Below are 14682 nucleotides of genomic sequence, written 5' to 3'. Positions count from 1 at the left end.
CTAGGGAAGATTTATTTTATTAAATTATTTGAACCTTTTTCTGTACTGAATTGTTACGTTTTCTTATTATAGCATTCATAATTCTTCAAAGAAAACCACTGTTGACATATTGCAAATTTTGCCTGTTGATTTGGTTATTTACATTTACAAATTATATTGTTTTGAAAGTTTTAAAATGTGATAGTTTAATGGCAAATCAGCAAGAATTAATGTTGAAATATAGCTTTTTTTCTCTATCCTGAACTAAATGTATAGGTATTTTTCTCTGGTTTCTTTAATAGATAGCAAACAATAAAGATGCATTGAGGAAGACCTGGAACCCAAAGTTTACGTTAAGAAGTCACTTTGATGGCATTCGAGCCCTTGCTTTCCATCCCATTGAGCCTGTTTTGATAACAGCATCAGAGGATCACACATTAAAAATGTGGAATTTACAGAAAACAGCCCCAGCCAAAAAGTGAGAATATTCTATTTTAACTTTGAGTATTTTAATTAATAGATTTTCAGCAGAAAAATACTTTATTATTTACTATTAAATTCCCACATATCTCTTCTAGTTCTTTCTTCTTCACCATGCCATATAATTTAGGGTGTTTTCCCCTTTATACTCACTATCTAATATTAGGTTGGAAAACTGACACTTAGGGAGAGATGGTATTATCTGGTTTCTCAGGATTTGTGAATCCTTATTATACTTCTTACACAGTATTTTAAATGTTTGTCATATTTGGGGAGCCCTTTAAATGTACTGAAGGTTTCTACTGTTGCTGTAAACAGGTATAGAAAAGTTTAAACATCAAACCCCCACCCCAACCCTGTCCCATTGTTTACAAGCTTTGGACTTATGGAGTGGAAGGGAGGGAAGGCTGATTGGGAGGGGTGAAGGACTTCTCTTTGGTCTTGTTTTTTGGCCTTGACCCTTTAGGTACTTTCCATACCCACCAAGAGGTCTAGACTGAAAGGCATGTTGCTGTCATTTAACTCCTGGTCTTGGCCTTGGGCCCTTGTTTTTTCTCTAGGCATGGACAGGTGTGAGTTGGTGTAAACCCTTGGTCAGTCACCAAGCTAGCCCTGATCCCACTTGTTGGCGTCCTTATTGGAGCTATTCTTCTTTCTTCCTTGGATCACATGGCCCAGAACTCAGCATCTGATAGCAAGGGCCCTTCTATAGTGTCAGGCATTTCTGTTAGAAGAGTAGAAATGAATTTCCGATGGAGGAGATTACAGAAGTTTTATTACTGGTAGAGGATATCTATTGCCCCGTTTGAAAGAGATCAGTGATATTCCTGCTGTGAGTCATACTAAACTAGATAAATACTTGATTTATCGGTCTTTATCAGTTAGCTCCACTAGATCTTGCTAAAACCAAGTGAATCCTCTCTTGGATCAGATATCTTCAGCAGAGAAAAATTACTTCCTGGTTATAAATTGTGCTTTTTTCTCTTTGGTTCTTTGGTCAGAATGAGCATCACATCAAACTAGAGAATGTGAATGTCTCATCATATATTCTTGACTAAATTTTAGAAAAATACTGAAACAAGTTTCTCGCTGGTGACAGTTTAATAATAATACCTCCAAATATAAATAACTGCCCTGTTTACCTTTGAACTTAAAACTTTGGAAATGACTTGAGAGAGATCATATGCCAAAAAAACGTTGCAATACATTGTAGAAAATGGTATTTTACTTGAAATCCAGTTTCTATTAGCAATCATGGCCATTTTTGTACTGTAGAGTACTCATACATTCAGTGTTCTGAGTAATGAATGAACTGATGACTTGGACAATTTCTGCAAATATCAAGGATAGACATATTGGAAATTATGGAAAGTACCATTTATTGAAATTCTATGTACACAGTCCTGTCCTAGGCTGTTATACTTGTAAAATCTCTTTTATTCCTGTATTTGGTGTTGTTCCTATTTTTTTTTGTTTTATTTGAAACATAGAGGAATGTGAAATTCTGAAAGATTAAACAATTTGCCTAAAGTTAGTTAATAACAGCACTGGAAATTGAACCCAGAATTTATGATGTAATTCAGTAATACTATTTACTGCTGAAACTTTGTCTTTTCTCTCTGATTTAGGAGTACATCTCTTGATGTGGAGCCTATCTATACATTCAGGGCTCATAAGTAAGTATGTGCTTTTTTAAAAAATCGACATCACTATAAATCAGCCTGATTAGAATATTTTATTTTCTTTCACTTATGTATTTGTGTTATGTATTTTTGTATTACTAGCTTTTTTTATAATTGTAAGAGAAACTGGCAGATAATGTTAAAAATAAGTTTATCGCTACCAAAAGGGGATTCTTGCTGAAATTAGATTTTATTTGCATGATGTTTAAATGATGTATATAGCTTTCTTAAAAGAAAGTTGAGACACTTAGGTTGAAATATTAGAAATCCTGACCTTTTTTCCCTTAAAGATAACCTATATAAAAATATCTAAGAATTTTTTATTGTGATCACATATTACTTGCTTTTCCTATTTTCCTATTAAGCTTAAGGATTGTACATAATCACTTGCTTTGTAGCAGAGTTCTCATACTTTATGTAAAGGGTTAGATAGTAAATATTTGTAGGCTTTGCAGGCCACATATTTTCTGTTGCATATTCTTGTTTTTAGTTTAGTTTAGTTTTATAACCCTTTAAAAACTATAAGACCAATTCTTAGTTTGAGGACTGTTCAAAAGCAAACCACTGGTTCAATTTGGCCCACAGTCCATAGTTTATACCAAGCTTTGGCTTAGCAGAGGAAGAAAAATGAACAGTGTTTTGATAGTATTTTTATTCATTGTACAAAGCTGAAAAATAGAAAGCCATTTGAATAATTAAGTATTCTTAGTTTAATAAGTCCTATTATCAGATTATTTTTGAGACTAGAAACTGATTTTTATCTCCCAGAGGTCCAGTGCTCTGTGTGGTAATGAGCAGCAACGGTGAACAGTGTTTTAGTGGTGGCACTGATGGACTGATCCAGGGCTGGAACACCACCAACCCCAACATCGATCCCTATGACTCCTATGGTATGTGAGTCTCAAAGATATGAAAGAAGAAAATGTTTTCTTTTTATACATTGTACATAGCATACATAGGATAAAATGAGACCTTTTTGAAAATAAATTGGTGAAAGAGAACCATGCCTTTATTTTGTTTAAAAGTATTCCTAAATTTTGGCACCAATTTAATATATAATGCTAAAAGAAAAGAAAAAAGTATTCTTCCTTAGAAAACAGTTCCCACCATCCAGTCTTATTGATTCAAGATGCTGGTTTGATTGACAGTTGTTTTCCTCATTTTAGGCATCTGAACAGTACTTGATACATCATTACTAATCTGTAATCATATTTCATCAGTTTTCTAATAAACAACTTTGAAGGAAAATGCATGTTGGCCTCGTCTTCTTGATCAATTATTGGAGGACTTAGAGGCTAGTAACTTTTCAAGTGCTTGGCACCAAAATACCTAAAAGGTCTTCCCCGGCCTGGCGTGGCTCAGCGGTTGAGCATCAACCTAGGATCCAGGAGATCAGGGTTCGATTCCCAGTCAGGGCACATGCCCAGGTTGCAGGCTAGGCAGCCGATCAATGACTGTCTCATCATTGATGTTTCTCTCTCTCTTTCTCCCCCCTCCTTTCCTCTCTCTGAAATCAATAAAGATACGTTTAAAAAAAAAAAAAAGGTCTTAAAAATTCAGAAGTGCCCTTTATTTTGGGAACAGTACCATGAGGCACAAATCCTTATTATAATCTATCCCTGGCTATTGCCATAAAATTTTCTTACAAAAACTGGTTTAGGAATTGACTGTTTTTGGTTTCCTCTTAATTCTAGAATGGTACAAAGTGTCATATTTATCATTAAGCCATATTTAATTTTCATTATCACTTTAGATTAATTTTAACACCAAATCTAAGTAAAGAAATTCAATAAGTAAAAATTTTTCTAACATTTAATAAGCATTTTACATGTTTTGTGAGAGGTGAACTTCCTCTCTCTCCCCAAATCTCTTGTGCATTTATCTGTTTCATGCTTTTCCTTACTTCCTTTATCCATCAAAAGATCAGTTGTCCTCATTTTGTCCCAAGCCAACTCTTTGGCTTTTGCTCTTGACCCCGTTCTCTGTTGTTTCCTTTGAGGCTGTAGTCGACCCTCCCCCCACTCCCCACTTCAGATCTCTCTGGCTCTCATCTTAAGCTTCTTTGTTCTTTTTCCATCCCCTCAACATGTACGTAAATTCAGGCATCACCCATCCTGGGCCAGGGGAAGCCTTTTCTGGCTGCTTTTCCCTCTGGCTTCTGTTTAAACTCTTTCACCATCTAGGTCTCTTCGGTGCTGTTGTCTAGAAAACACAATCACTAGTTACTAATTCCATGTCCTTTCCCTGTGCTCCACCATCCCTGTGCATTCTGTCTTCTGGTCATACCACTTAAGTGCAGCGAGACTTTCAGGGCTGACCCAAGGCTGTTTTACAGCCCTGTTCTGCTAGAGGTACTGGTGCTCTGAAGCTGACCACTCATCCTCTTTTAAGTTTGTCCTCGGTGGGCATTTTTGACATGTATCTTTGACAGTTTCTGTTCCCCATCCTTCGTAAACCTTTTTCCCCCTTATCTTAAATATTGGCATTTATCAGGGTCCAGACCCTAACTCGTTCTTTGCGTTGTCTACATATTCTTTTTAGATTGAATCCACTTCTATGGTTTTATGTGCTGCTGACTCATAAGTCTCCTCTTAAGCTCTAGAACATTTTTTAAGTGGCTGCCTCATTGTCCATAAATCCTCTCAAGTGCTGGGCTGCTTCTCCCATATATTATTTATTAGTTGGTGGCTCTACCAGAATTACCCAAATTAGAAAGCAACAAGTTATCCTTGATTTCTTGTTCTGTTTTACTATCTATACCTTATTAATTACTTAGTCTTTTAGATATCACTCCTAAATGTTTTTTGAATTTACTTCTGCTCTGTCCCTTTTGCCACTGCCCTTGCTTAGGTCTTCATCATCACTGTCTCCTGAAGCGGTTCCCTTGCCTTTATCTTGATTTTTTTTAGCCTGTTTTCTCTACAGCCAGAGTTACCTTATTCAGTAGGTACTTCACCCCGAAGCCCCTGGGAAACCCTTTAGTGGTTCCCTACTGCTTTTGGGATAATTCCCAAGTACCTTAATATGTTGTGGAAATCTCACTATTAAATAGCCACTCTTCGTCTCATCATTCCTCCCTCAAACTTCATACCCCATTCACTCCGAATTGCTCATTTCCTCGCTTACCATGCTGTCTTTCCTTCCGTGATTTTTGTAGGTGCCTCCTTTGCCAGGAATGGCTTTCCTCTACTCTGACTGCCCAGCACTCCCGGTGTCATTCTAAGCAGCTTTTGCTAACCCAGTTACTATCCATGGAACTGGTGTCTGCCACTGTTATTGTACTTACCACACTGTCTTTTGAGAACATGGGTGGTATTGTGTCTTAATCATCTGTGTGGTCCCAGCATCTAGAGTAGTGCCTAACACACAGTGTGTCTTCCATAAATACTCTAGGGTATGACTGAGAGAGGATATAGGACAGAGAACAGCAGCAACATTTTAAACTTAACATCTGTGAGCCATTTTGAAAGTGAGGATTAATAATTAAAGTTTCCATTTTGACTTTTATTATGAAATAGTCACAAGTGACCCACCTGCTGCCTTCTTCCTCCCTCCCCCACACACATCATTCATGTCCGTTACTGCTGTTCGAGAATTTGGGGTCCCTGTAGGTCTCAGTTCACGTCCATTATGTCAGAGCCTGTTGCTCCCAGGAATAACTGCCATTGGTGGCACTGCAGGATAAGTGGCCTGAAGGAGTATATCCAGGGTGCTGAAGGAGTCGGAGGAGGGAAGGATCTCTGTTTACTTCCTCAGGGAATGTGAATTGTGATTTCTCTGAAGTAGCTTAAGTTGAAATGATTTATTTGTTTTAACAGACTCTTTAAAATATCTAGACAAATGGAAGAAAAAAGGGAGGGAGAGTGAAATACCTAACTTTTTTAAATAGAAAAATATGTACTTTGTAATTTTAATTTATAAATTTTAAACTCACATTTGCATATTTCCAAGCCTGTTTTTAATTATTGAAGCACTTCAGAAAGAATAATAGATAGTCGGAAACATATTTTATTGGGTCCTTGTGTTTTCTCTGGAGTCTAAGTACCTTTATAAGTTGTTTTTTCTCCTGACTTTGCATTCTTGCTGTTTTCTATAGATCCTTCTGTTTTAAGAGGCCCTTTGCTAGGCCACACCGACGCAGTCTGGGGTTTGGCTTACAGCGCAGCACATCAGCGTTTGCTGTCCTGCTCAGCAGATGGCACTCTTCGTCTATGGAACACAACCGAGGCTGCTCCAGCCTTAAGTGTATTTAATGATAATCAAGGTACATACCTTTTAAAGTACTTTAATGAATTTTTTATAAAATTCTTAATTATCTGTCTTACTGTAAAAATAAACATGCAAATAAATAAATGATTCCACAAACTCTTACTGTTTAAATTTAATTTGAAGGGTTTTTGAAGCAATGAAAATATATTTTGAATTTTCAGCTTACTATGTATAAGTTTTAAAAACATAGCATTTGGTGAAAGAGCATATTAAAATAATCTTTAATTGAGATATTATCTGGTTTTTACTGTATATAAATTATAAGGATACATTTTAATGAGTTTGACAAATGTATAACTCTTGCATCGAGATATAGAACATTTCCTTTACCTCCTTAAGGTTTTTTTATGTTTTTCCCAGTCAATCCCCTCTCCCCATAACCATCCAGAGTTACCCACTGTTGTGATTTCTTTCACCATAAATTAGTTTTGTCTACTATAAAACTTTATATAAATGAAATCATATAATGTGTACTCTTTCTGTGTCTGGCTTTTTACTCTCACTATATATTTTTGCGATTCATCCATGTTGTAGTAAGTGTCAATAATTTATATTGTTTAATAGTATTTTATTAAACCACAATGTGTTTATTCATTTACCTCTTAATGGACATTTGGATTGTTCTCAGTTTTTGACTATTTTGAACAAGCTGCTATGAACATTCATACGTTTTTATGATAGGTGGGTAAGGACCTGGAAGTAGAATTGTGTGTTTAACCTTATGTGAAATTGCCAGACTTTTTCCCAGAGTGGTTGTGCCATGTTATACCACTGACAGCAACATATGAGAATTCCAGTTGTTCTATATCTTTAATCACTAACATTTGGTGTTATCAGTCTATTTAATTTTAGCCATTCTGTTGGGTGTGAAGCAGTATTTCATTGTCTTTTAATTTGCATTTCTTTGGTGGCCAATTCTTTTGAGCACTTTATTTGTGTGCTTATTGGCCATTAATATATCTTCTTCTATAATGTACACATTTTTGAACTGTTAGCTTGCTTTAGTTAGATTTTGAACCAAATGAAAAAATTATATTACGTTCATATATACCTATCATTTTTTTATGTTTAAAAAGCTCTAAGTTTTAACCAAGTTTTATCTATTTTAGATAATAAATAAAAATAACCTACTTTATTATTGAGCTGTGATAACGTGTGTCTAGGTTTTGATGAGTTGCCTGTATTTAATATTTGCATGACTACCAATAACAATTTGGAATTTTACCTTAAATTCCATGTTTTTGGTAAGTTAGAATTCCAAATAAGAGATGGGCTTTTAAAATGAAGAATTTCCATGACGCCACTCTAAGTCCCACATTGAGGTAGAAGCAGCAAAACTTGTAGTCTATACATGTTTCCATTTACTTTTTAAATAAAGGCTTGCATTTCGTATATATGTTAGCCGAGTAACAGGTAGATGTGCTGAACAGGTAAGAGTAATGAAATAGGCTAGGTCTAAAAGAAAAAAAGAAATAATCTCCATTGAATGGCAGTGAGCAAATTCTTATCCTAATGTCGAGCCTTATTTACTCCTTAAGGAAATCATGCTATTTGTTTTGCTATATTTTAAGCACACTGTTGAATAACCCTCTAATTATCATTCTCTTTGAATATGTTTTGACTTTTTTAGAATTTGGAATCCCTGCCTCTGTGGATCTAGTGAGCAGTGACCCGAGCCTTATGGTAGCATCATTCAGCAAAGGATATACAAGCATCTTTAACATGGAAACACAACAACGCATTCTCACTTTAGAATCCAATCTAGATACGAGTACGTATGATAGTCTTTAGATAGTCTTCATCAAAATATTAACTTCTAGAGTTGACTATGGAAAATACTTGTCATTATAAAGTCTTCTGCCTACTAAATCACAGAACATAGTAGTTATGTAGAAGGATATGATGATTTACAATTGATTTTAAGTCTTTGAGGTAAGTGTATGCACATTTTTAACTATAACATTTGAAATAACATTTGACTTATGCCAAAGAGGAGTCAAGTTAATTTCGTGCCAAATGATTAGTTTTCAATTTTGTTTGAAGAAAATATTTATTCTGAATATAAGATATTTTTCCTTTCTCATTATATATATATATATATTTGATATATCTTTAGCCCATCCGGCATGGCTCAGCGGTTGAGCATCTACCTAGGATCCAGAAGATTGCGGTTCAGTTCCCAGTTAGGGCACATGCCTGGGCTGCAGGCTCGATCCCCAGTTGGGGGCATGCAGGAGGCAGCTGATCAATGATGGGGATCGAGCCCGCAACCCAGGCATGTGCCCTGACCAGGAATTGAACCGCAGTCTCTTGGATCCTAGGTCAATGCTCAACTGCTGAGCCACACCGGCTGGGCCCATATCATTTTTTAAATCAACTTAATTTTATATTAATAATATAATTTGCCACAGCTCATTACTAATTAGAATATAGATCAAATTGTGCCTCTTAAAATCCCAAATCTGAAACTTCTTATTAGATACAGGAAGTTAGGAAATAATTTCTCAGATTGTGAAGAATTTATTACAGAATTATTTTGTTTGGGGCTCTTTTAACCCTTGCTTTCTATTTTTAGGCTTAATCCAAACAATCACAGTTTAGGTTGCAGTTAGTAAAGAAAACTTACATACACATAAACTTATTTTAATCTGAGAACTAGCTTTAAAAATAATTACTGTGATGAGTGTGTGGGGAGAGGGGGTCCCTTCTCTCTTTTTTCCCCCAAATTTCCTACATTCTATTTTAGTTTTCCTTATTTTCTCTTTCTCATCTGTTATCCTTTGTTTTCTTCCCATGTTCTTTCAGAATTGTTTGGGGAAGAAGGCATGAATAGACTGATTGAACTATTTGGATGTAAAAGAGACCAAAAAAATCAAAATTGAGATTATGGAATAGGAAAAAGAATTTTTTGCCAAGAAATGTAGGTTTTAGACTCAGTAAATTTAAAATCATATTTAAATATATGACCTAAAGCTACAGTGGTAAAGTAAAAATTCAGTATGAAATTAAGAAGTATGTGAAAATTTTGGAATTAACATTGTAGAATGAGAAATGTCATTGGCTCTAGGCTAAGCCCTATGTGGCACCCATAGATAGCAGGTGGTGGAAAAGGAAACTCTGATTCTTAGGGACCTCCAGCTTTGTCAGTATAGTATTGCCCTGGCAGTTCTTATTTCCTAACGTTGAAATTATGAACACAGTCACAGAATAAATTAAAAACAAATTAAAGTCGCATCATTTACTTAGGTGAGTATTCAGTTCACTTTTGTGTGAAGAAATAGTAGCTTTGACTAATTTGTGTTATGTTTAATTTTTTCTTTTTAGCAGCCAACTCTTCCTGCCAAATAAATAGAGTCATCAGTCATCCCACTCTTCCCATCAGCATCACTGCTCATGAAGACAGGCATATCAAATTCTATGATAACAATACAGGTAAGAATTTATTAAAAATTAATTAAAGCCAAAAAAAAAGTCCTCCACTCTCAGTAGGCCTTTTTTGGTGTCTATCCATGACTTTATCATCAGGGAATAGGCATTGAAACACAGGTACTCTCCCAGCTCAGTTTCTGTTCATTTCATGCAGATCTGCTAAGAACTACTCATGATAGCGTATAGAGTCATCTTGGTTTATTTAATAGTAAGTACTTGCTATATTTTGGCCCTGGAGTCAAGGTTATCAGTAGGAACATAATGAAAATTTCATTCAAATACCAATAAAAATGATCCCTTACTGTGAATATACTGGGGAAAAGTAGAAGTAGAAGCATATGGTCATTATATTTTGTTTGAAATCATTCAATTCTTGAATAGCCTTAGTGTTCAGATTGAAAACCCCTGAGTCATTTGCTTTTATTTTATTCATTTTTACATGGACTAATCTTTTCTGCATTGTAATGCTATTTGGTTCTGATTGATTTGAGTTGGGGCTTTTCCAGTTTTTATTGGATTACATTTCGCTAGTGTAAAGAAAATTCATGAAGAGCTGTGCTGGGAGGAAAACACTATGTTAGCAGCCATATTTACCTGAGTGTCTGCTATTGGCTTTGTAAATATGTTGACTTTTGCTGACTTTACTTAGCTGTGAGTGATGAGTAATTTAATATTCTCAAACTCTTTTTATATATTGTTTCCACCAAAATTGTGGCCAGGTTTTCTCTCTATTTCTTTATCTTTATATCAGTCTCTGTTCCCACAATCTATATAATTTGCTTGTAGCTAAAGGATGCAAAGTAGGTGATTAATGTCTGAGTTCTGGTTAGTGCACGTGGCTTAAAGGAATATTTGTATACAAATTACTGGCTTTTATATTGTGGTTTGAAAGGCAAAAATATAATCTGGAATTTGAGCTTTTGTTTCTCATCATTAACATGGCTAGAGTGGGGAGGGAAATGCTGTTTTAACTGATGAAAAAAGCTGTTGATACAATAGGTCCACAGAGATGGGTGACTGGAGCAACCAGTGTAACGTGGTAACTGGCATATATTCAGGATGAGGAAAGCTATTAATAAAGAGTAACAATCTCTTTTTCCAAAGGCAAACTGATCCACTCAATGGTAGCCCACCTAGAAGCCGTTACAAGTTTAGCCGTTGATCCTAATGGCCTGTACTTGATGTCTGGCAGTAAGTACATCAGCTATGGATTATTTATTTATTCTTATCACTTTCATGTTAATGTAATTTTTCTTTCAATTTCTTTTCTTTTGATATAGGTCATGACTGTTCAATACGTTTATGGAACTTAGAAAGTAAGACATGTATCCAAGAGTTCACAGCTCATCGGAAAAAGTTTGAAGAATCAATTCATGATGTAGCTTTCCACCCATCCAAATGCTATATAGCCAGTGCTGGGGCTGACGCACTGGCTAAGGTCTTCGTATGACAGACTGCGTCATCTTCAGCTTCTATCTCTTTATAAATAACCAACTGCACAAAAGAGATACAGAAGACCAGGGCAAGAATCAACCTGTTCTGCCCTTCTGTTCTGCTGAAGGAGCACAGAGAACATTTGTAAAGTATAGTTTTGCAATTCGTACACTGTTTTCTAAAACTAAGGTTTGTTCAGGTTGCTGCAAGCTCAGCTGAATCTGTGAGCCTGAAAACTTTCAGTTTTTCCCCAAAATAGGAACTTTTATTTCTGGAATTCTAATTCGCTAGGCGGGCCTGAGCGAACATATGTCTAGCTTGTCCCCTGTTGAGTAAATAGGGCACATTATAAGGGATCATTTAAAAGCTCCATGGCTGGTAATGAGTAGAGGAAGAGCAGAAATTTAGACCTAGTTGTCCCCTGAGAAATCTTGCTAAACACATTAGGTAGTCAAAAGAGTAATCTGCACTATACCTGCCATACTAATCCCTGTGTACTTAATGACTAGGCAGTGTAAAATGAGTTTTTAATTTAGCTCTCTTTCCAACTGTTTACATACAGCACCTGGCAAAGCATTTTACCTATTAGGGGGGAAAAAAGAAATGCAATAATATGTTAAATGTATTATTATTCAGAAATGCTAAACATACTCAGTTTGTAAGCAGATTTCTGTATTGTATTACATTTTTGAAAATGGATTTGGTACCATTCTGAAGTTTAGCTGTCAAAAACACTCACCATTGTAAAGAGTAGTTGAGATTCTGCTTTTACTAAAGGATTTAACTTAATTCAGGTGTAAGATTGTTTATTTTTAAGGGCAAGCAGGGCATATCTTTATAATTTCTATTAATTTTAAAGCTCACTTTATTCATATGATATTTACAGTATCAGAGTGATTATTTCATATCGATAAAATCTTAACTTTTCAGTGGTTGAAAAGATGGTGGTTATTTGCAAGTACTCATTTATCTAAACCCACATAACCACACTTCAGATGATCTCTGCTCTTTCTTCTAATACTCAAATTATCTGACACCTACCAAAAAAATAGTTCATAATTATGTTTCAACAGTCCAAAGGGTATGGTTCATTTCAGCTGCTTTTGCAGACGTACTAAATAAAACAAATGTTTTATAACCCAAAAGTCCTCCATTAGCATCTCCCATAAGAAGGACCTCTTAAAAACCTGAACAGAAGGGCTCCGTGTATAATATTGGGTAAATAGTTCTCTCTTCATTTCCCTCCTCCTCCATTGTCTAATTTAAAACACAGCATGTTTTAATGGCAGTGAATCAATATTGTTTCTGGGGAAAACCATATATTAAAGCACCAGGGTTCCCTGAGATCCTTGCCTCTGACCGACGTGTGGTCAGCTCTTGGGATTCCCCTGACCCCGCTCTCTGACCCTGGTATACATACCTCATCCCTGCAACTCTCGCCTCCTCACACACTCTCGTTTGCTCAGAATGTCAGAGACCAATCTAGAAATTAGAAATAAGTTACTAATGCCCAGCTTTTCAGCAAAATGTATATATAATAGGCTCTCAGACTTTACAAAATCCATATCCATAAATATATTAACCTTTTAATACAGTCCCTAAATTCCTACCACATATTCCATTGTCACAACAATTGTACTTCTAATGATATTTCTCCTTGAAGAAGTATTCTGGCGTTGATATGGATGATAATTAACTCTTTTTCTTTAAAATCACTGCTTGTCTGCTTCTAGAATTCTGCAATGTACAGGCAAATTTTCCTTAAAGTTAAGGACCTGTGCTAAATTTGCTTTGTTGATATACAGTATGCTTTAATATTTTGACACAACTACCTTGTCCTTTCATCTGAGCTTTGGTTAACAGTGGGCTGAAGGGACTCTTGTATAATCAAAGGAATTGACCTGGACACAAGCTGCCATATCATAGCTGAGCTGCATACCAGGTGAATATTTATATTCCCATGCAGATATGGAATTCCACATTGTGTTTGTGGAAATCCTCTTTGGGTTCTTCAGAGAGTAAAATAATGCTATTGCTAACCTAACATTTGTAGAAGAATACTAGAAAATTCTAGCCAGGTGCCCAGCCTGTTGTATTTATGATGGACAACTACAAAGCTATTGTTGTGCCAGTTATTGCTTTGATTACCTTCCATGGTCTTCACTACCTTCTTTACTTATGTCACTGAAATTCTCAAAACCGACTTTCTCTTCACCTGCATTTTGTACCTCACGGCTGAAATTTTTCTGTTAGTGAGTGGAAAATAACCGTGAGATATGTAGACTGTATTGCAAATGCTGGAGGTGCTGAACATTCCTTAGGAAGCCAGTGCTGTGCCACTGGAGACTGTACACAGAAGCAGATTCTTCTCTGCCAGTGCTGTATGATGTTAGCCTAGAAATGAGCCAGAGCTGTCTTCCAGCCAGGTAGACGCATATACAGGTTCTCATTTTCCCCTCAGCCTGTCAAAAAGGCGAACAAACTTCACGAAGTGAAACAAATCACAATTCAAACAGCCATTAACATGCTTTCGGAGGGCTTGGTTTGTAAATATTTTGGATGAAATGAATTGGAATAGTATCAAAAGCATCATGTGGGTTCCTGCCTTATTTTCATATGCTGTGGATACATCCGTGGGAGCTTGCAGCAGCCTTCTCAAAACTCAGCTGTCATATGGAGCTCATTTGCTACTCGAACCATAGATAGGTATTTAACATAAGTGATACAATGACCTTCAGTATTTTTCTATTGAACAAGTTAATCAATTTTTGCCATTAAACAGATAATTAGTTATGCAAAGTATTTAGCTTTTATAATCATTTTAGTTATGACTAAAGGGGGACAAATTGAGCTGCATCACTGGTAATGAACTTTGTGAGAAATTTTTTGTTTATTGACCTTCATTCCTTCGGTATCCTTGCTATAAATTTCTTTTGGAGATGAAAATTTATTTGAAAATGTCTAAAATGTATGTATATTTTATAAATATATATTATATATATTGTAAGAATATATATAATATATATATAGACTATATATATATATATATATATAAAAAACCATAGGTGCATTTTACTGTTTTGTATTTTCATTTTTGGAGATAGTGTACACAGCAGGTAGTGATGAGTATGATGAGTGTTGTGCTGTTGCTTTTGCAGTATAATATATAGTTCTAAACGTTTAAATTACTGTAAATACTATATTCATTATAGGCTAGCATGCTTGTTTTAAAGACTGTCGTTCTAGTTTATTAAAATCTGAATGTAAGAAAACTTGGCTATTTAAATGTGAATTGAAAAATATTCCCTTCTTAGTATTGAACTATTTCCATTGAACATTCAGGATTTTTAACAAAATAGATATCATCCAGAAGGCAATAGCTAGAGAATGAGAGGTGCCTTTTAAAAAA

The 14682-nt window shown here is 35.5% G+C and overlaps 1 protein-coding gene across 2 annotated transcripts in view; it reads left to right on the top strand.

Annotated features, from left to right (window-relative positions):
• The window catches only part of STRN (striatin), a 69527-nt gene extending 57349 nt beyond the window's left edge, over window positions 1–12178 (top strand). For both annotated transcript variants that reach the window (XM_087823474.1, XM_087823473.1), the window contains 8 exons: window positions 282–457; window positions 2088–2135; window positions 2910–3031; window positions 6238–6405; window positions 8041–8181; window positions 9735–9842; window positions 10944–11030; window positions 11120–12178. In XM_087823474.1, the coding sequence (XP_087679600.1) occupies window positions 282–457; window positions 2088–2135; window positions 2910–3031; window positions 6238–6405; window positions 8041–8181; window positions 9735–9842; window positions 10944–11030; window positions 11120–11289 (1020 nt within the window). In that variant the 3' untranslated portion in view covers window positions 11290–12178. The remainder of the gene's footprint in view (window positions 1–281; window positions 458–2087; window positions 2136–2909; window positions 3032–6237; window positions 6406–8040; window positions 8182–9734; window positions 9843–10943; window positions 11031–11119) is intronic.
• The last annotated feature ends 2504 nt before the right edge of the window (window positions 12179–14682 follow it).

This window comes from Miniopterus natalensis, chromosome 13, assembly GCF_054644295.1.
Source record: "Miniopterus natalensis isolate mMinNat1 chromosome 13, mMinNat1.hap1, whole genome shotgun sequence".
NCBI lineage: Eukaryota > Metazoa > Chordata > Mammalia > Chiroptera > Miniopteridae > Miniopterus > Miniopterus natalensis.
Note: the sequence above shows the minus strand (reverse complement) of the source record. Positions and strands in the feature narration are given on the sequence as shown.